The sequence below is a fragment of the Microcebus murinus genome, chromosome 8 (assembly GCF_040939455.1).
Source record: "Microcebus murinus isolate Inina chromosome 8, M.murinus_Inina_mat1.0, whole genome shotgun sequence".
Taxonomy (NCBI): Eukaryota; Metazoa; Chordata; class Mammalia; order Primates; family Cheirogaleidae; genus Microcebus; species Microcebus murinus.
Window position 1 is genome coordinate 59703327 of NC_134111.1, and position 21213 is coordinate 59724539.

A 21213-nucleotide genomic window follows, 5' to 3' on the forward strand; every position below is an offset into this window, starting at 1 on the left:
GAGAATCAAACCTAAAATTTTACACTGATATGTATAATAAGCAAATTCCATAATAATACTCTTCTGCCAAAGAACATTTTTACTGTTTCAAAAGAAACAGTAACTTTTAGATGTTACTGTTAGATGTTTAGATGTTAGTAACTGTTTAGATATTACTAAAAGAAACTACCTTTTAGATGTAAATACAACATACTAAAAAAGAGAAAAAAAAATTAAATTTAAAAAATTTTTGAAAAATTAGTAGGAAAAGTTTTAACATATTCCTGAACACTTGTTTTCAGAATTTCTTTGACAAAATAATTTTTACCTGTTAATAAAATAAGAAAGGAGTATCTACAATTTCCTTCATCCAGTGAAATAAGATTCTCCTCTATGTACTTGTAAGAAATCTATGAGAAACAAATTCCTTTTGATGGTTATACTTTCAAAATAGTAAGAAGCTATCATATTATAGATAAATTAGATACAGAAATGCTTTGCTTAATTTAAAATTAAGTGAGGAAATCCGTTAAGACACATAACCTGGCACATATTAGATAATAAGTGACTGCTATATGTATAAAACTGGCATGGCTTTTATTCATTTTGAATTTTATTTAATCAGCCTGCTTTGCAGCATATGGGTATTTAGTTCAACATCACAACACAGACTGAAAAAAAAAAAAAAAAAGAAATCTCATTCCTTGGTCCCAGATTTTCCCTAATCCAAAATTGGGAGTATAATAATTTACAACTAGTCACCAGGGGGCCTGAACAAGACAGTAAAAATGACTCATCAGAATCCAATATCATCACTGTTGATGCCATGTTATTTATCAATCCTGCTATCTATCTGTCAGCAGTGGCCTCCATTGTTGTATACCAGAGAGCTATGTGCTCAAGGCTTCTAATGGGACTAAAAAGTAGGAAGGGCAAGAGCAGTTATTAAAGAAACAAAAAAATCAACAATTTTTTTGGTTGCAAAATAACATTAGCCTTTTTGTAAGAATCTATTTTAGAAACTTCCAAAACCATATTTTGTTAAATTTTCACCAGAAATGATCTCTCATTTTGTAAGTGCCTTTTCTGAAATTGGGGACATGTACTACTTGTGATACAGGAATCAAAGTAGAAATATTATTAACCTTGATCCCTGAAATAAAGTAAGCCTGCTCTGTGTCATATTATATTCACATAATGACCCAAAGAACAAGAAGGAAAAAAAAGACCATGATATCAATACCATTTCTATCCACCCCCCCCAAAAAATGCCATTTCTACAGTACACTGAATAGACAGAAAACTGCGACCTTCCCTATCATCCCCCAATGCTACTATCTTTTCCAGTCTTTAAACTTCTACTAACTAATTCTATAGAGTTAAAAAAATAATAAAACTGAACTCCTCACTTCTCATTTTCTAACCCAAGATGGCCAGGAACCTCTCACCAAAAACCACTATCACAAAACTTCACAAATACCCTACACAGTACTTCAGCAGGTGAAAAACAACAGAATAGTATTACATAGAATAGTTGTAAAGCCCGTATGTCAAAACTCACGCCTTGCAAACAAAACAATCAGAACAAATGCTACAAGTAGTCATAACTTCAACAACATTATACAACCAATTTTATAGGTTAAACATAGAATTACCACATGACCCAGCAATTCTACTCCTAGATGTGTGTGTGTGTGTACATATATATATATATATGAGAAATGAAAACATATATCCACAGAAAAACTTGACACAAATGTTCGTAGTAGCATTATTCAGGATAGTCAAAAAAGCAGAAACAACTCAAACCTCCATCAACTCATGAATGGATAAATAAAATACATTATATTCATACAATGGAATATATGTCAATAAAAAGAAATGTAAGTATTGATACATGCTACAACTTGGATATATTTTGAAAACATTATGCTAAACGACAGAAGCCAGTCACAGAGTATTATATGATTCCTTTTATATGAAATCTTCAGAATAGGCATACAGACAGAAAGTAGATTAGTGTTTGCCTAAGTCAGGGGTGTTGGCAAAAAATCAGAAGCAACTGCTAATGGGCACAGGGTTTCTTTTAGGGGTGATAAAAATGTTCTAAAATTGACTGTGATATTGGATGCACAATTCTATGAATACACTAAAAACCACTTGTACACTTTAAATGGGTGAATTTTTATCTCAAAACTGTTATTAAAAATACCAATTTTGTGTTTCAGTAGTTGAAAGGGGGAGTAAAACTATTTAAAAACAAAAAACAACAGCATTATTAACACTTTGCCCAGCATATCAAGAAGAGCAAAGATTCTTAATTGGCTCTTTACCAGAAAATTTTACTGCTATGAAACAGTGAAGATATATTTAACCAGGTCTTGCTAATTTTCTATGAAAAGATCTACTATTCAGGAACTATGCTTATTCTCACATGTAAATTTACACACCAACACATATAGAGATTAAACCTCAAAGATTCTCAGAAGAGCTCATGTCAGGAGATTATAAGCCATGAGAAAAAGAAAAGTATATAAAATAAATATAAATCAGATTTTCATATAAAATCTCTCATTTACAGTGAGTGTATAATCTCAGATAAGTTAGTCACTTAATATTAACATCTAAAAAAGAGTTCTCAACACAAATAATAGTGTTCTTAAGAAGTGCAAGCTTTGAATCACTTATTTTGTAATTAGGAACTAACTATGATGCTTTAATACACCAATTATAAAACATAAATCTTTTATTTTTTTTTAACTGACATTAAGATATTCACACAGAAAAAACATAAATCTTTTATGAAACCAAGACCTCTAATCTGTATGCCCAAAAAATACACTTCTTTTAAGAAAGAATACTTTAAAAAACATTTTACTTATTTTTACTAATTCTGACTAGTATTTTCCTTCTACATTAAAATGTTTTCAAGTAAAAGGTATCAACAGGCTAAATATGAATCTTCAAAGAACAAACATGATTTGAGAAGACAAAAAGATGACAACATATCTTTTAAACAGAGCTTCTCAAAAGTCATGAGATCATATGTGAGGGGAAATTTCTAGACTAAATATGTACATAAAGCAAAGAGACAGCAAGGATTATAACAGGGAAATCTCAAAGAAAAAAATTGAAAAGAAATGACATGCAGAAAGATTCCAAGTCAAGAACACATATTTTAAAAAGGCCATAAAAGGCAAAAAATAACTATAATTTTCTAAAATTAATTATTCATAGAAGTTATTACAAAGAAATGTAAACATAGAAGGAAAATTCTGAATGACTATGTTTCAATATACTAAGAAAAAACTTTCCCACATGAAAAGTAATATGGGGATAATACAGATCCTAACACTATTACTTTTTTACGTTATTTAATTTTCAGAAATGGTTTTGCCAGTAATCACAATACTAGAGAAACAAATATATTATAAAACTAAACATGGCTAATTACTAAACAATAAAAGCTCTATGAAGACATTTACTAACTTCGAAAGGAAGTTAAGTTTATGGCTACAAAAATACTCCAAGTAGTCACAAAAATATTTGGAATATATGTAAGATAATAAATACATAATAAGTAAGAAAATAAGAGTATTATCTTTTATTGTAACTTGGAAGGAAGTATACAAGAAATTAATATCTTATGTTTTCTGCAATAAAATGGTTATAAAATGGTGATGTAGTAAGTCATTTTTTCCTCAGAGAGATTAAAATATTGTCTCTAAAACCCCTAATCAATGTACATAATGTATATATACATAATCTGTATATCAAAATATAAAGAATTAGAGCTAATACAAGTACTATGCTGACCACTGCTTTCCCAAAAGATGGCCAGAATCAAGTAATACAAAAATTTAGATGACTTACATTGTTGTTACGGGTTTCTACAGCAGGGAACTTCCTGACTATGAATTTCACAGCAGATTCCAGGTTTTTGTCAATAAGGTAGGATGGTTTTGCCTTGGGGTCTCCACATGCCTATAAAACAACAGTAATAAAAAAAGGTGAAATACATCCTTATTCTAAAATCAAGAATAGCAAATCTGCAATTAGAAATTAAAGATATTTATTGTTTGGTGAGCAGGTGATAAAATGAATAGGCAAAGTGCAGGGATTGTCACAGCTGAAATATGCAATGGGAGACAGTACAGAGATGTTCTTCTACTGAAAAAAAATGCATGGAAAGTTTCAAAGCAGTTAGCGCAGAACAGCAGTGAAGGAAAAAGCTCAAACCTAAAAACAAAGAAAAAGAAAAAAAAATTCTTGATTTGAGGTAGGATTGTATTCATCTGAAGCTAATAATAATTACAAAATTAAAATATTCAATAGAGTACTAGACTTGTTTCTAAGTGTTATAACATAAAATCTTATGTTTAAATGTCTTTTCCAAAATGTTCTCCTCATTCACTTTAGACATTTTAATACAAGAGCCCTAGTTCAAAAGAACTGGAAGCTGCTAAAACTGTCTTTATAGTGCTAAAGTGTGCTGCCTGATCCTCTGAGTATCTGCATTACAACACTGTTTTCCATCATACCAGTAGTACTTCAAACAATGAATCTACAGCTATTCTATATCTCATAAACACAGAACAAATGGAAATGTTTACATTCTGGCCACATCAGCAGTACAGCACTCTCTGTAGTAAACTGTAAAGCACTATACAAATGTAAGGTGTATCATCAGAAAGAACTTTTTACCTAAACTTTTAGCAATACAGAATATAATCTTGAATACTGTTCACTGTTTCATTATGTGACAGTTAATTAACTGCTTGCTAGTGAGATGATATTTCTTAGGGAATTGCTAAAATTGTAACATTTCTATTTAACTTCTTTTTACTGCATTTTAAAAAGGATGTGTCCATTGAAACGTTATATCTGTCTGCCATGTGTGAGGAAATACAGTATTACAATTTAATGTTTTTCCACTGTTTACTATGGCTATGTTGTGGATTGCAGAAAGAGAAGTTATGAAACATGAAACTGATCTGAAAGCGGGCAAGCGGGCAGAGGGAAGGTGAAAAGCTTTGCAAACCTTCCAAACTTGTCCTTGCTGGGGAAGCATTGTAATAAAAAGAGAGAAAATTACGTGTAAACAATGATTGTCAAACTATGACATACGTTTCAGTAGAAAATTTATGCACTGCAGACTACGAATAACAAAACAAGATTAGAACTGTATGGTGCTACAATTTTAAAGGTATTCTAAGTAGCGCATTTTAGTATACAATAGAGTTATAGAGTTTATTCTATTCATATATATTTAAATACTACTGTGTACGTGTACAACCATGTCAGTTTCTTGGTGCTCTTTCTATACCAACTTAAAAAGAAGGAAAATACAGACTACATGCAGCTATAAAAACAGGAGCAAAACCATCAGTGAAATTTTACATACCTTAAAAAGAAACGGTAGCCGAGAATAAAAATAAATAATTATTGAATGACTGTTTAACTTCAGTTCAAATTCAAACTATTTTGCAAATATCACCTAACTTCCTACAATGCCAAAGTATAAAAATCAATGTAAACATTCCTATATTTTTCAAATGGAAATAGGAATGCCGTAAGAATCTCTTCATTCTCAAACATAATTAGATAAAACAAAATTAATTTAAGAAATTTAGACCACAATCTTTAGCCATATTGACACAAGGTTACTATGTAAATTCTATTTCAATATCATAAATATTAAAATACATCTGACTTTTCTTTGGGGCAGACTATCATTTCTTTAAATTATTACTTCTTATAAATTAATCTTCCAATTTATCTTCTTCCCCCAATATATATATATATTTTATATATATATATATATGTGTGTGTGTGTGTAAGAACCACATAACTAAGAATTTGCCCAAACAGAAACAGCTACAGAGTAGCATACTTCCCTACATCAATGGCATAATAAAAATCAAATTTTATAAAGATGCCTGTGGTAGTACAGAATCCTAAAGTGATTCCAAATTATGTTCAGTCTTTTCACGATATGTATTGTGTCTTTCGTATGCTAATTCTTTAAAAATTCCACTATCCATTCTAACAGCATTAGTGACTATCAATAAAAATATAACAGACTACCACACCCATTTGCCATGATCACAAATTTTACTGTGTAAGAATTTAATCAACTAAAGAAATGTGTGTACACACATACATACATACACACACAAACACACACACACAGCTCTTCCTTGTTAAACTGAAAACAAAATTTTCACTTCAATGGAAAAAAAAGGATTATATAATCTGCTTTCCTTGGAACTGATTTACCTTTCTCCATACTATTCAGTGAGTCTAATCTAAACAACCTACAATGGGAAGCAGTATGCCATAAAGGTAAAAAACACAGATTCTGAAATAAAACTGGCTGGGTTTCAATCTTACTAACCATGTGACCTTGAATATATTACATAACATCTCCTAGTCTAAATTTCTTCTTCTATAAAATGGGGAAATTAGTACTTACCTCAGAGGGTCTTATGAGGATTAGGAGATAGATAATCTATATAAAGCACTTAGCAAAATGACAAGCACATTAAGTGCTCTAAAAATATTAGCTGTTGTTAGTAATAGCTATAATAATAATAATAATAATTACCAAGTAAAAGTCTAAGATGAATAGTAGTCACAGTAGTTATAGCCTTTATCATAGTATATAGAACTAGCAATTTAGTGTCAACTTCCTTGTATGACAATTCCCTCTCTCAATCACATATTTTCTTTATTCACTCTAAGTCTAAATGTTTTATAGTTGTACTTATAGAAAAGGTTTAGCCTAATAGTTAAGAACATGAGTTTTAAGATAGGCTGTCCATGTTAAAATCTTGGCTCCATTACTTAACAGCTGTGCATCCATGAGCAAGTGATTCTACCTCTCTATGTCTCAGTTTCTTCATCTGTGAAACAGGAGTTAATAATTATAAGCTATCCTAAAAAGTTTTTGTGTTCACTACGTGAGAGTGTGTGTGTAGAATTTACAAGATTTGGCATACCATGAGCATTCAAATAATGCCAATAAAAAATACAAGGTTCATAGATATAGGAATATTGGGCCCCATTCTATTTTTTTCCTGAGATTAACTTACTTGATTTACTTGCTTCTTAATAACAAGAGAGGCATTTGTATGCGAAATACTCAGGCAAAAAAGAAAAAGTGCATGAAAAAAATAAACTATGGCATGACTAAAAATTATCAGTCAGGTAAAATATATCCTGGCAAAGAATCATAACTAGTAATTAAGTTAAGAAGGTTTTTTTTGCTATACTAAAACAGGATAGCAAAATCCCAACTAATTAGAAGTCTCAGTTTATAGAGATTAATCTTCTTCCCCACCCTAACTCAAAAAATTTCGTTTTGAGGACAAAGAAATCATGAGAAAACAACCTGTATTTTCAAAACACAGCCTGCTGCTGGTATACTTGAATCTGTATCTCTTCCTATTACAGTTACAGTATTACTCAAAATTAATCTTTCACTCTTAAAATTTTCATTCCTTGAAGTACCAATTTTTAAAAACTATATACACTACTACACTTAGATATCAAAATATTTTAGATTAATACATTTCAGAAAGGCTTGCCACAAAGACTAAATCAAAAGATTTAACAAATTGCCAATTCAAATAGACTTTTGAGCACTTCTATCTCCTTTCCACCCCAAAGAAAGGAAAAAAAGAGAAGATGTGCATAATGCAAACTTACATCTAAATCCCTAAATTTTATAGCCCTACCAAAAAAACTTTCTTCACAGAATTGACTAAAAGGGCTATCTCACTAGACAGAAAGGAGATTATATGTGAACAATACAATTTAAAAAACAAAAACTACTCCCAATACTTTATATTTTACTTTATCTTGATTCAGCATGTTTTCATAATGGGTAAAATACTATAATTTCAAATTCTAGAAGATCAAAATGAATTTAAATATTTATACACTAAAATTTCTAGTTTGTAGAACTTTAGTCTCCATGAATACTGTAATTACAATCTTTAAATTCAAAAAGGTTAGGACTATTTAATGTGGCAGATAAAATTATCACAATGTTAAATACTTAAAATATAATAATTAAAAACCCTGTCTCTTGAGTCAAGTGGATCATAGCCTATATGACCTAAAGCAACTTGCTTAAGCCTCAGTTACCTAATCCATAAATTGAGGATATTAATTACTGCAGAGGAGAATACACTACTAAGATTTTTAAAAGAGAAAATACACATAAAGTGGTTATTTTGGTGCCTAACACTTAAGCACTTAGCAATTACGTTCTAAATAGTTATCTTCTCTTTTTTAAAATAAAACTTTTCAATATACACAAATATCCATACTGAGTTCCCAATTATCAAACTCTTTCCATAAAACCAATTCTAGGTCATTATTAATTGCTGATTCAGTATCTCCAAGTGCCTTTTTCTCACAAAACATAAATATTAGTTTATCAAGTATGAAATTTCCAATTTCCTTATGTACTAAGTTTGACAGTTGCTATCTCTGACATTTCACTTTGACATTTGTTTTATTTTTGCTGTGAAAGTACACCCTCATTCTTTCAATCGCACAGTTTGGCTTGTGATTATGTTTCAATTTTTTTAAGAGCAATTTTTGTGAAATCATAGATAAGGAAAAAATTTGTGTCATTGTCGAATGAGTTCCATTGTGGAACCAATGCTGCACAGACAGCTCAAAATATCAAAGGTTTTTAGGAAGGATGTGGCTAATGAACACACAGTACTTTGATGGTTTGAGAAGTTCAGTTTCAGCTATTTTAATCTTGAAAATGAGCCATGTGGCTGACCTGAGGCCAAGGTAGATAATCATGAGCTAAAAGCTGTAGTGGAAGTTAATCCATCTCAACCTACACATGAATTAGCAGCAAGGTTTGATAATACTATTCCAACAACATTGGACCATTTGAAACAAATCGGCCAAGTAAAGAAGCTGGATAGATGTGTACTGCATGAATCAAACAAGCATCAGGTGAGAAATCGTCTTGAAGCTTGCCTTTCGTTGCTGTAACAATATAAAGGCAAACCATTTCTACACCGTATTGTTATGTGTTATGAAAAATGGATTCTTTTTGACAATCGCAAGCATTCAGCACAATGGTTGGATAAAGACGAAGTACTGAAACACAGTCCAAAACCAAATATTCATCAAAAAAAGGTAATGGTGTGTGTTTGGTGGTCCAATGATATTATTATGTACTTCACGAAACCTGGTCAGTCAATTACAGTAGCTGTCTACTGTAACCAACTAGATGAAATGATGAAGATGCTTGTGATTAAGCAGCTGAGACTGGTCAATAGAGATAGGCCAGTCCTCTTGCAAGGTACATTGACCACATGTTGCACAAACTATGCTGCTCAAACTACAGAGGATGGACTTGGAAACTCTCTTGTTATCCACCGTATTCACCAGACCTTGCACCAACTGACTACCACTTCTTCAGGCTTTGAACAACTTCTTGCAAGGAAAAATATTTCATTCTCAATAAGCTGTGGAAAATGCCTTTCACCATCTGATTGCTACTCACTCTCTAGGCTTCTTTGCTGCTGGTATAAACAAGCTACCATTATGGTGGCAAAACTGCATCGATAGTTTAAGCACATACTTTAATTGTACTGCTTCTTGTTTGAGATATAATAAACTAAACCTTTGATTGAAAATTGGACATTTCATATTTAATGACCTAAATATAATGTTATTATCAAACCGACAGTCAAAAGAGAAGGAGCTTCAGAGAAATTAAGTGACTTGCTCATGGTTTCACAACTACTAACTAACAGGACACAAATACAAATCCTTATCTGATTCCAAAACACTAGAAAAGCTTATCCAAAAATATATGTCTTTGCCAGATACGGTGGCACATGCCTGTAATTCCAACTACTTGGGAGGCTGAGGCAGGAGGATCCACCCTAGACAACATAATGAGACAACCTCTCTAAAAAAATAATAATAACTTTACATATATGCCCCCCCCCAAATAATATATAAAAACATGCTCCACTCTTTCAATACCTTGGCTGCTTAAAACTTTAACAGAGTAGTTACTATCAAGGTAGAAAGCTGAATCAGTTCAATCACATAAGTACTGCATAGTAACCAACTACACCACTGGAGCTCCATGATCAGGTTCAATCAGCTTTATTTTTTCATTTTTTTGAGACAAGGTCTTGCCCTGTTGCCTAGGCTGAATTCGAACTCCTGGGCTCAAGTGATGCTCCTGCCTCAGCCTTCCCAGTAGCTTGGACTAAGGGCCTGGCTTTAGTTTTATTTTTTAAGTCCTAGTCTAACTCAGCCATAAAACACATTTCTTTGCCAAAATATTGAAGAATAAAATTACTTATTTTTTAATACAATAAATGGAAAAAAATGAACAAAATGTCAGGGGTCAGAGTGAGAATGCTATTTGTGAGGGAACAGAAACCAGTCCCACCTGAATCACATCAAAGAGGAAGAAAATAAAAATGTGGTCCATTTATGCTAGAAAGAGGAATTTAACAGTGACTCAGTAACTAGTCAAAGTTAAAAAAAAAAACAACAACAAGGAATCCACTGCTAAAGAAGCTTGATAGCGAAATATACTGAAATTACTATAAATGCTTTTAAAGCAGGTTTTGCAAAATTGAAGGCATAAAGGGAACAATGTTCATCCCCGAGTTTTCTTTCTTCTTTTTTTTTTAAGACAGGGTCTCACTCTGTTGCCCAGGCTAGAGTGCAGTAGCATCATCATAGGTCACTGCAACCTCAAACTCCTGGGCTCAAGCAATCCTCCTGCCTCAGCCCTTCACCTACAGGTGCATGCCAGCATGGCTAATTTTTCTATTTTATGTAGAAATGGGGTCTCACCATGTTGCCCAGGCTAGTCCCAAACTCTTGGCCTCAAACAATCCTCTCGTCTCAGCCTCCCAAAGTGCTAGTATCACAAGTGTGAGCCACCACACCTGGCCTTCCCTGAGTTTCCAACAAACTGAATTTAATACTTAGAGGAAGTATTAAGTACCTGAGATTACCTGGTAATAAACATTACCTGAGATTATAGACTATAAAAGGAATTTATACCTATCATTCTTTTACATTCTAATTTTTAAAAATAATGAAAAGTGTTAGTAAGTATTAGAAACCTATCAAGAGCAAAAAAGCCTCAAATTATAGTTTCAGGAGTTAATTTTCCAATTATTTTTTTTTCTGTGTATCACTTGTATTTTGGCCAATCAGCTTTAAGTTAGCACTTCCCCTTGAGCTTGGGTAGGTTAAAAAAAAAAAAAAAGCAATCCACTGCTAACAGTTTGGAGTAAGAGGCTTGACAGCAAAGTATACTGAAATTTAATTAGAGATACTTTCAAATTAATGTTATTTTATTAATTGGAGCCAATACTAGATCTAAAGACATGGAAATTATGGCTACTTTGTTCTCTAGTTTTTAGAAAATCATGAACTATCTAAACCCATTACATACTTCAAAATTCTTTATTATAAATTTTAGTGATTCAAATGAGGATTTAATTCACAACATGTATATGTCACTGTTGCCCTGAAAAACTTTTCAGTTTCCAATACACAGGATCATCTCAATTTATGAAAGAGAGGTGTTATATTAAAGAATCATATATTGTCAACACTTTTGCTGTTAAGAGGAAATTGTTCTTTAAAGGACTACATAGAACATAATTCTGAAATATTAGCAGTAAGTGTATATCAAACTATAATATAAGGCAGTAAAACAGAATAGTTTCTGAAAGGTGGTCTTAAGTTTGATTTAGTAGAGAAAAAAAAACATTTATTAATTGTCCACTATATTCCAAGCCCCAGAAATAAAACTAAGAACAGTAGCCAACATTCACTTCCTACCCTTGTACTGGGCACTATACTAATACTCCATATGTATTAACTCACTTAATTCTCTTATTAACCTATGAAGCTAATAAAGAAGTATTCTACAAATGTGGGAGAACTGGCTATTTAAGTTTACAAGAGTTAGAATCAATAAGACTAGTATGGCTTAGAAAACCAAAAAAATACAACTTGGAGCATAACAGAAGCTAAAAGCAAGTTAAGTACCATGGAACTGGTTTTGCTAATAGAGAGCCAAAGTGCAGACTTCCAGAAATTTATTATAACTCAGACAACAAAATTAAATCACTACAATGAATAATTATTAGAGAAAGAAATGAGAGGTATTAAGAATTTATATACTTATTTCCCTAGTTCTTAGCAACAGAACTACTTAGTTTTTCTGATTCAGTAGATTTAGGTATGAAATGTTCACACATTTTCCAGATGTATAAAAATTTTAAAAACTTTCTGAGATGATTCTATTGTGTATCCCAGGCTAGGAACCACTTATCTCCTCACTTTATTTAAACTTGAGCCCAGAAAGGTTAAATATTAATAACTTGTCCAAAGAGGGAAAAAAAACTAGTATCAGAGCTTTATGCAAGTCCCTCAACCCACAGAATACCCTATAAATATGGAAATAGTTTAGAAAATAAGTATAGAAAAGTTTAGAGGTTGTATGCCTATAAGAAGAGCATTAGTAGAGTATTTTATACTCTTAATATATAGTCAGGTATCACTTAATGATGGAGTTCTGAGAAATGTGCCATTAGGTGATTTCATCATTGTGGGAACATCACAGAATGTACTCACACAAACCTAGATGGCATAGTCTATTACACATCTAGCCTATATAGTATAGCCTGTTGTTTCTAGGCTATAAATCTGTACAGCATGTTACTGTACTGAAAACTGTAAGCAATTATAACACATTAAGTATTTATGTATCTAAATGTATCAAAACAGAAAAAGTATAGTAAAAATATGTATATGAGGTAAGTTGTTTATCAAGTAATGAGGTGCATGACTGTATTTTGTATCCTTACGCAGATACTCGACTTACAAAGGTGTTACATCCTGATGAACCCATCTTAAGTTGAAAACATCACATGTTGAAATGCACTTAATACACCTAACCTACTGAACATCATAGCTTAGCCTGGTCTACTTTAAAACACTTACATTAGCCTACAGTTGTGCAAAATCACCTGACAATACGGTACACTACGGATTATTGGTTATTTAACCCCCAGCATCACAAAAGAGTATCATACTGCTTTCTACCAAATGCAATAGCTTTTGCACCAACATGAAGTTGAAAAATCCTTAAGTCAACCCACTGTAAGTTGAGGACTGTATGTATATTCTACTGAACAAAAGTTCTGGAATCTGAAATAATAACTGGCTAGTCTTTTGTCAATGTCTGGCTGAAGCTCCTATTCCTACTTCAAAACCAAGCACAAATGTTACTATCTGTCCTTCGCATGTCTCTCAGACTGGAATCTTTTCTTGGCAATGGGCACTTTATCTTAATTTACCTCCATTTCTCCAAGGCCAGGGAAGACTCTTAATAAGTGAAGAGTAAACGAATAAATGAAAAGGAAAACAAGGTGGGGCATAGTGGCTCACACCTGTAAACCCAGCACTTTGGCAGACTTAGGCGGGAAGATTGCTCAAGCCCAGGAATTAGAAGTTGCAGTGAGCTATGATCATGTTACTACACTCCAGCCTGGGCAACAGAGCAAAACTCTGTCTCTAAAAGAAAAAGAAAAGTCTCAATAGTAGAGAAAGAATAGCTCATGGTTTATAAAACAGTTTAAAGATGCAGTTTTATTACTGTCAAGTATTTACAGTAATCAACTATATAATTAGGAAATATTTTCCAGTTCAGGTTTTTTCACTTAAAACAAGAAATTCCTTTGAAATTGGCACATATACAACCCTAATAATAATCTAACAATCCAATAGGTCATGAAGTTTGTTAACTTATTTAAGTAAAACACTCTAGTACAATACTATTTGAAGAAATGATTAATTAGATGTTCTCATCATTGTCAGATAAACAATTTACTAAAGTTTAACAACGGTATTGCAAATTCCTAATGGGATCAAAATTAAGAGGATTTTACCACATTTACTAATAAATGCAATATTAAAAATAGTAGACAGAAAAACACATCTTAGGAACAGAATGTAGTAGTATTAATTTTATAAAGTCTAAGCAGAGAAAGAAACAAATGTACTGTTAATGTTTTCTTAACTGCATTTCTTATCCATTCATGTTATATGGTTTTTCAATGTAAAAATATAACCATTTGACTTTAAAAATAAAAATATAAAATGAAAAAAGGATATCTGAAATTTCAAAATTAAAAACAAAATATCTTTAAATGAGGAGAAATTGCATATTCTTTTAAAATTAAGGAAGATAAATGCCATTTCATCATTTCCTTTAGTTCACACCTACCTTTCTGTTTTATATATAGTTGACCCTTGAAAAACACAGGTTTGAGTGTGCAGGTCCAGTTACACACAGATTTCCTTCCACCTCTGCCACCCCTGGAGACTGCAAGACCACCTCCTCTTCCTCTTCCTTCTCAGCCCATTCAACATGAAAAGGACTAGGATAAAGACCTTTATGATGATCCACTTCCACTTAATGAATAGTAAATATATTTTCTCCTCCTCATGATTTTCTTGGTAACATTTTCTTTTCTCTAGCTTTTTTTATTGCAAAAATACAGTACACAATACATACACAAAATATGTGTATCAGTTGCTTATGTTAATAGTAAGGATTTTGGTCAACATTAGGCTATCAGTACTTAAGTTTTCGGGAAGTCAAAAATTAAACACAGATTTTCTATTGTGTAGGGGGTTGGTGCCCTTAACCCCCCACACACATTGTCCAAAGGTCAACTATATACTCCTTCCCTCAGTTCAAGCAAAATTTCCTGTTTATTTTCTGTAGTATTATTTACATGGTTAGTCTTTTCAGCATGTACATTTTAAAATGTGTCAGGGACTAAATTTTAGAAATAATCATAAAGAAAGCATACACTTAACATGAAAAGTAAATACAAAATATATTTCTCCCAAAAAAAGTTTTAATTGAATTTTTAAATTCCTAATTCTAAATTATTTCTCAGTTTAATATATTACAAAGCCAACAGAAGTGTCCATTAATAATCACTCTGGTATAACATGATCTGAATGGCCTTTTCATACAAATTTCTAAGTACTCTACAGTAAAAAGTAAAATTATTTCTGTAATATAATTGCATATTTCTTTACAGTTATTGTATACTTGCAATTTAACTACATCTTCCACAAGCAAGTTTCAGAAGAAATCTCTATCACAAAAATTTCACTAAAGACTACAAATCTAATGACAAAAACAATTAAGCTAAGAGCCCAGACTTTGGGGTCAAGAAAGAAAGGGGCCAATACAAATTTTTACTTTGAAAAAAAAGTAAATTGGGCAAGTTATACTTATCCTCTCCAAAATTCATTTATCTATAATAGGTACCTACATCATAGGTATAAGGATAAAGAAAAAAAATACAAAACACTTAGCATATATTAAAGTCTCAATAAATGACAGCTAGCATTACTGCTATTATGTACTATTTATTGGACTACTGGTCTAGAAAGTTTGAAAGGATGAGACTATTTAGTTTTAGTAATACATAATATGTACCTTCACTATGCCTGGATCGAAATTATTGTTGGAATTTTACTTCATGTTAACATTGCAAATTATCAAAGAATATGAGTGAGCTTTTTAAACACACTAACCAGAAAGGATAAGAACTTTGAACACTGACATATTTTTTCACCTTGGTCTCCTCATTTTTAAGATACTGAACATGACTAGCTAACTATGTCCATTCCTTTAATTTTCTTAAAATGTTAAGTACACAAGCAATAGATTGGGGAAAGAACTGTATTCCTTTAATCAAAAATTTTTTTAAAAGTACATTTAGACTCCAAAAATACTCCACTGAAAAAAATTTGCAATAGTTGAGTGGGTTTTTACTCCTTTTCTGTCCTTTATAATTGAGGCAATAATTTAACAAGAGGGGAAACACGCAAGTATCGATATCTTTTTGATACATAGATTAATCTCATGTTGGTAATCGTGTGTAAAAGAAATGAGAAAGAAAAAAAGAGTAAATGCCCCCCCCCAATTTTTTAACTCAGCTAAATGTTTTCTTTGGATTTGAGAGGTTTGTTAAACAGCAGTAAAATTTCAGAAAAGTAAATGTTGCCTCCCAAAGGTGCTCAGACTCCTAAACTAGCTTACGGTCATAGAAGTTTTAAACTATTTTCACATATTACCATCCTTCATCTTTACCAACAATCCTGTGAAGTAGACAGAACAGGTATTACCCTCCATATTTTACAGAAAACTAAACTAAACTGAACTCATTTATTGTTTAAAATGGACCATAACTTCTACCCTACTTTCCTGACAAATTTAAAATGTAATCACAACTGGAATAGACTTTAATGCTCCCTTGACAGTTAATTTTCCTCATTTTACAGAAGAGGAAAAGTGAAACTCAGGGAAGTCAAATCACCTACACAATGTTACAGAACTCTCAGTGACAGAATGAAGATTGGAATGCAAGTCATCTTAACTTCTGGGCCAGTGCTCTTATTCCCACCACCACACAACCTGCCACGCTATAACAACAGATATACCAGCCTGGGCAACATAAATAGACCCGTCTCTAAAAAAAAAAATTGGAAAATTAGTTGGGCATAGTGGCATGTGTCTGTAACCGAAGGTACTGTAGCCCCAGGTACTTAGGTGACGAGGCAGGAGGATCACTTGAGCCCGGAGGTTTGAGGTTGCTGTGAGCTATCTATGATACCACTGCATTCTAGCCTGGCAATAGAAATCCTGACTCAAACAAAAAACAAACAAAACAAATATAAAAGTAACATAAAAATGTTAAAAATCTCTATGTAAGTCAGTGGCATTATTAGGTCTGGAAAAGGGTAGATATACATTTTTTAATAAAAATTAAAACTTTAAGAAATTAAGGAACAAAAAATTTTAATGTAAAATTTCCTATCACCTTCATGTCTTTTCTCTGAAATCCTCTTTTATGTGTTCTTACATCCTTGAGTAAACTATAAGTTTCCTAAAATTCCCATAACTTGTAGATAGTAAGATCTCAAAAACTTTTTGACTAATGAAATGTTTTTAAAAACAAAAGAAAACTTTTTTTTAGTAACAATGTTACAGCCCCCTAGTAAGTATGAAAGCTTATGATTATAGTAACTTATTTTACTTAGATCATTAAAGTATTTTGAATTGCACTTGCTCACTAAAATCATTTCTACTGTATACTTCCAACTGAAATAGAGCAGAATAATCAGACCTGGTAGACAATCTAATACACACATGCATTAATAAAAACGTGATAACTGATTGGCAGAGATATATTATGAAGTGGAAGGTTTTTTTGAGGACTAGAGGAGATTGAGAATGAAAAGATTATGTGGTTTACAATGCAGTAAGAATGCAAAGAGCATGAACCTTATAAACACATGGTGAACGGATCTTACTCACTTCTTTGGCAAGACATTTTGAACAAATGTTTCAATCCCTACCCAGCTGGGAAGATATACCAGTCTTACAGACAATCCTATAGGCTGAAAATCCAAAATCTATCTGATTCATTTATATGCAAAATTACACACAGGGAGCAAACCCAAAGCTATTATTAAAACCAGAGCAACACACAAACACACACACACACACACACACACACACATAGAGAAAGAGAAGAAAATTCATTCATTTCAACATGGCCTAACCAAAGGCCTCATGTACCAGGTAAGGCCTAAATACTAGTAGTTGAAAAAATAAATTACATGGTCCCTGATCTCACAATCAGACAAAGTGGCAATATATTTCTCAAGAAACCATAAATATATGCAAGTCCTTAAATATAACATTTCAATACTCAAAATATTTGACATGGATTCTAAAATGATTACAGTCAATTCATTTTAAATTTCACTAGCTCAATAATACACGAGCCTGAAGTTTCTCAAAACAGGAAGTGAAAAAAGAGTGCTTTTGTGAAAAGGCAGTGAACTGGACTTAAAAGAGTTCAAATGCTTAGAATTTCATTTACTCTTATCTATGAAAGTGAACTATAAAAAAGTCTGATTGCATTTGTACTATGAAAATGTTTAACGAATGCTTAAAATATGGTATTTTGCTCAAATACCCAAATCACTTTTGATGTTACTCTCACTTCCTCTTCTGGAAACCATCATAACCATTTCCTTTAACCACAATACCACAGTTCTAGTAACTTTTTAGTAATGTCTTACTCGCTCAGTTTTTTGGACAAAGTTCATATAAGAACCGATTTCCAAGTTTTTTAAGGAGCATAATCTCACCAAAAAGTTCAGGTCAATACAACCTGTAAGTACACCATTTAAAATTAAATTATTCCTAACCTACCTAAATATTCCTAACCTACTTAGCTCCTGCCACATAAAATGTAACAAATTGAATAGGCTCGTTGCACCTATTCTCCCCAATTACAGTGGGTTTAAAGTCATTAAATTCTTGCAATCAGTGCCAGAAGAACATAGCTGTCCTTATCCAAAATTTATCATTATTAAGCCAGGACAGTTATCTTCTTAGAATTACAGTGTCTACATCAAAATTGTAGGAAAAAATCAATTTTACACTTGAATCCCTTGATATGAATTTCAAAAAAATAATCTTTGTTCAGCAGCCCTCACAACCCACAATCTATTGCTCTGATTAAACTTAAAGGTAATATCCATGATATATTAGAAAGCTAACAAAAAAAAATTACAAACATATAACATCAAATCTCATTTGATTAGACAAAAAAAATCTTTTTAATATTCTCTTCATCAAATTCCTTAAAACTTGCAAACCTTATCTTAAAACGAAAGACATTTTATTTTCTCCCGATAAATGAATGTAATATTTGTTCTATCTTTACATTAACCTTTGTCAACTTCCAGCGTAGTCTTCCACTCCTTAATCTGAGGAGATGTAAAGCTTTACAATGGGCCTATAAACTATAGCTACTCAAAATATCAGACTATGCTATAAATCAGCAGCAACAGCAGCATAGTCTCTATTTTGTACTGACACCAAACTTTAAGAAATGGTGTTTTGGTACTATCACATAGGGTTGGAAAACAAGAAATGGCGTTCTGGTACTATCAGATAGGGTTGGAAAAACTAAGATGAGGAGGAGTAAAGAGGGAAGAGAGAGAAGGTTGTTATTCCTGTTCTAGTGACTCACAGCCTAAAAGTATTTCAGAAAATTGGTTCCACCCTCACTTCCCCCTCCTCCCTACCTACAAAATGAAATAACCCCAAATCGTCAACACGCTCTCAAATGGCTTTCTATTTAGCAATCTAAAATAAAGTGGCAAAGTGATTCGGGGCTCACTCGCTTAGCCCTTCTCTTCCCACATGACCACACTTACATACCAAAAAATTGAGATGTGGGGTGTAATCCCTGTTCACTGCTGCCATCTCCACCAAAGCCCTATTCCATCTCAGTTAGGGAACACCCAAGTTTTCCTATCCCCCCCTGCAATTTCGCCCACCCGCCAGCCTCCCTTGCCTGTGGACCCCAGTCCCGAGGCCAGGGGCGCCGAGGAGCGGGCAGCAGCGGCGGCGCCCCTCACCCCGCGCGCGGCCCAGCGCCCGATCCCGCCGCTGGGAGCCGGGAAATGGCTTCTCCGCCTTGGGCCGGCCGGGCCGGCCAACCACCCGGGGAGGCGCCCGGGATTCCGCATTAGGCCGCGGCGCATCCTGGCGCCCCCGGACTGGGCCTGAAGCAGCGACGCCGAGATTCCTGCCCTCGGCGCCGCCGGCCGCCCGGACCCTCCGGGCCTCCCCTGCCCTCCATCCCTTCTGGGCCCGCCCGCCCCCGCCGCGGCCTCGCCGGCCCGTGCGCACCTTCTTGATGTTGTAGAGGCGGGTGAGCATGCCGACGCCCCGGTCGTTCAGGATGGTGAGCTTCTCCGCCAGCTTCTGCTGACTGGGCTGCAGCACGGAGCGCGACATGGTGGTGGTGGTGCCGCCGCCGGCCGCCTCGCGCCCAGTCACCGGCCCGCGGCCTCCGCAGCAGCCTCTCTCGGGCCTCCTCCCTGCCCGCCCGCGACCTCCGCCTCAGGGCAGCGCGCCCATGGCCCTCGCGCCCCGATCCCGCGCGGGTGACAGAGCGAGCCGCGGCGGACGCCTAGGGGCCCCTTCCCCCGCAGCAGCCCGCGTCCCGGCAGCTTTCTGCCTTCCGCCCGCCGCCCTTCCGCCCCCACCCCCGGCGCTCTCCGCCCCAGCCCCCAACGAGCCGCCTTCCCCGGCTCCTCCACTAGGTGTGGCGGCGGCGGCGGCGGCGTCTCCGGCTGCTGAGAACGAGGCCGCTTCCCGCAGCCCCGGACTAGCGCTCGGTCACCTGATCGGCCACGCCGGCGCCCCCGCGAGGCCGGACGGGGAACTGCGGCCTGCGGGCCCTCGCCCGCCCCGCCCGGCCTCGGTGCGGCTGCAGCGGCTCGGGACCCGGCGCTGGCCCGGACCGCCCACTGCGCCTGACAGGGACGGAGTCCTGAGCCTGGACCGAATAGGGTCGCGTTCTCTGCTGGCCCCCCTCCCCCACACCCCTCTCCTTCAAGTTCCCAAAAGTTGCCTTTCCCACCACTCCCCTAAAGAAACCAGCCGAAACACTGGGGGGCGGAGGGGCGGGATGTTTTTCAGCAGAGTTTCGCCTAGGAGTGGGCTGGTGGCTCCGAGCGCGATTTCCGCCCACTGCTTGACAGACGCTCCCGCAGAACACAGCAGATGCTGTGCTCCGCAAGGCGGGCGTCGCCTCGCCCAGCCTCCCAACCCGGCCTTGCTCTCCCCGCCTCAAGCCAGTTTGTAGAGAGGAGGTCGGAAGTGAGGGCAACTCCTGTTCCTGAGATAATCGGGATCTGAAATTTGTCGATGAGGGGCACCCATCCGGAGGAGACGCTAACAGGCCCTGGCATGTGGGAAGCAAAAAATAAATGCACGCTCCCAGTTTTTTTCCAACCTACACCCTTAAATCCCACTCTTTCTTGGAAACATTGTACTTTTCATCTCTCTCTCTCTCTCTCTCTCTCTCTCTCTCTGATCAATTTCTTCTCAACACACTCTGAGGCTACTACTCCCTCTGGTCAAATATATTAGACATGGTTCCAAAAGTGAACTAAAGAAGGATTTATCTAATTGGCTGGGGTGAGAAATTTCAGCAACGAGGACTCAGGCCGCTTTGATATTTTGGGGTTTACCTTCCTTCAATGTGTTAATGTTTTATATTTATTCATTTTAACTCAATGAGAAAATGC

At 35.1% G+C, this 21213-nt stretch overlaps 1 protein-coding gene across 4 annotated transcripts in view; it reads right to left on the reverse strand.

Annotated features, from left to right (window-relative positions):
* The window catches only part of NCKAP1 (NCK associated protein 1), a 105108-nt gene extending 84941 nt beyond the window's left edge, over positions 1-20167 (reverse strand). For 2 of the 4 annotated variants that reach the window (XM_020288307.2, XM_012785785.2), the window contains exons 1-2: positions 19808-20166; positions 3853-3963 (exon numbers count right to left, since the gene is read on the reverse strand). In XM_020288307.2, the coding sequence (XP_020143896.1) occupies positions 3853-3963; positions 19808-19915 (219 nt within the window). In that variant the 5' untranslated portion in view covers positions 19916-20166. Of the gene's footprint in view, positions 1-3852; positions 3964-5020; positions 5039-19807 lie in introns of all 4 variants that reach the window. The other 2 variants (XM_020288306.2, XM_012785784.2) reach the window with 2 other exon arrangements.
* Between the last annotated feature and the right edge of the window lie 1046 nt (positions 20168-21213).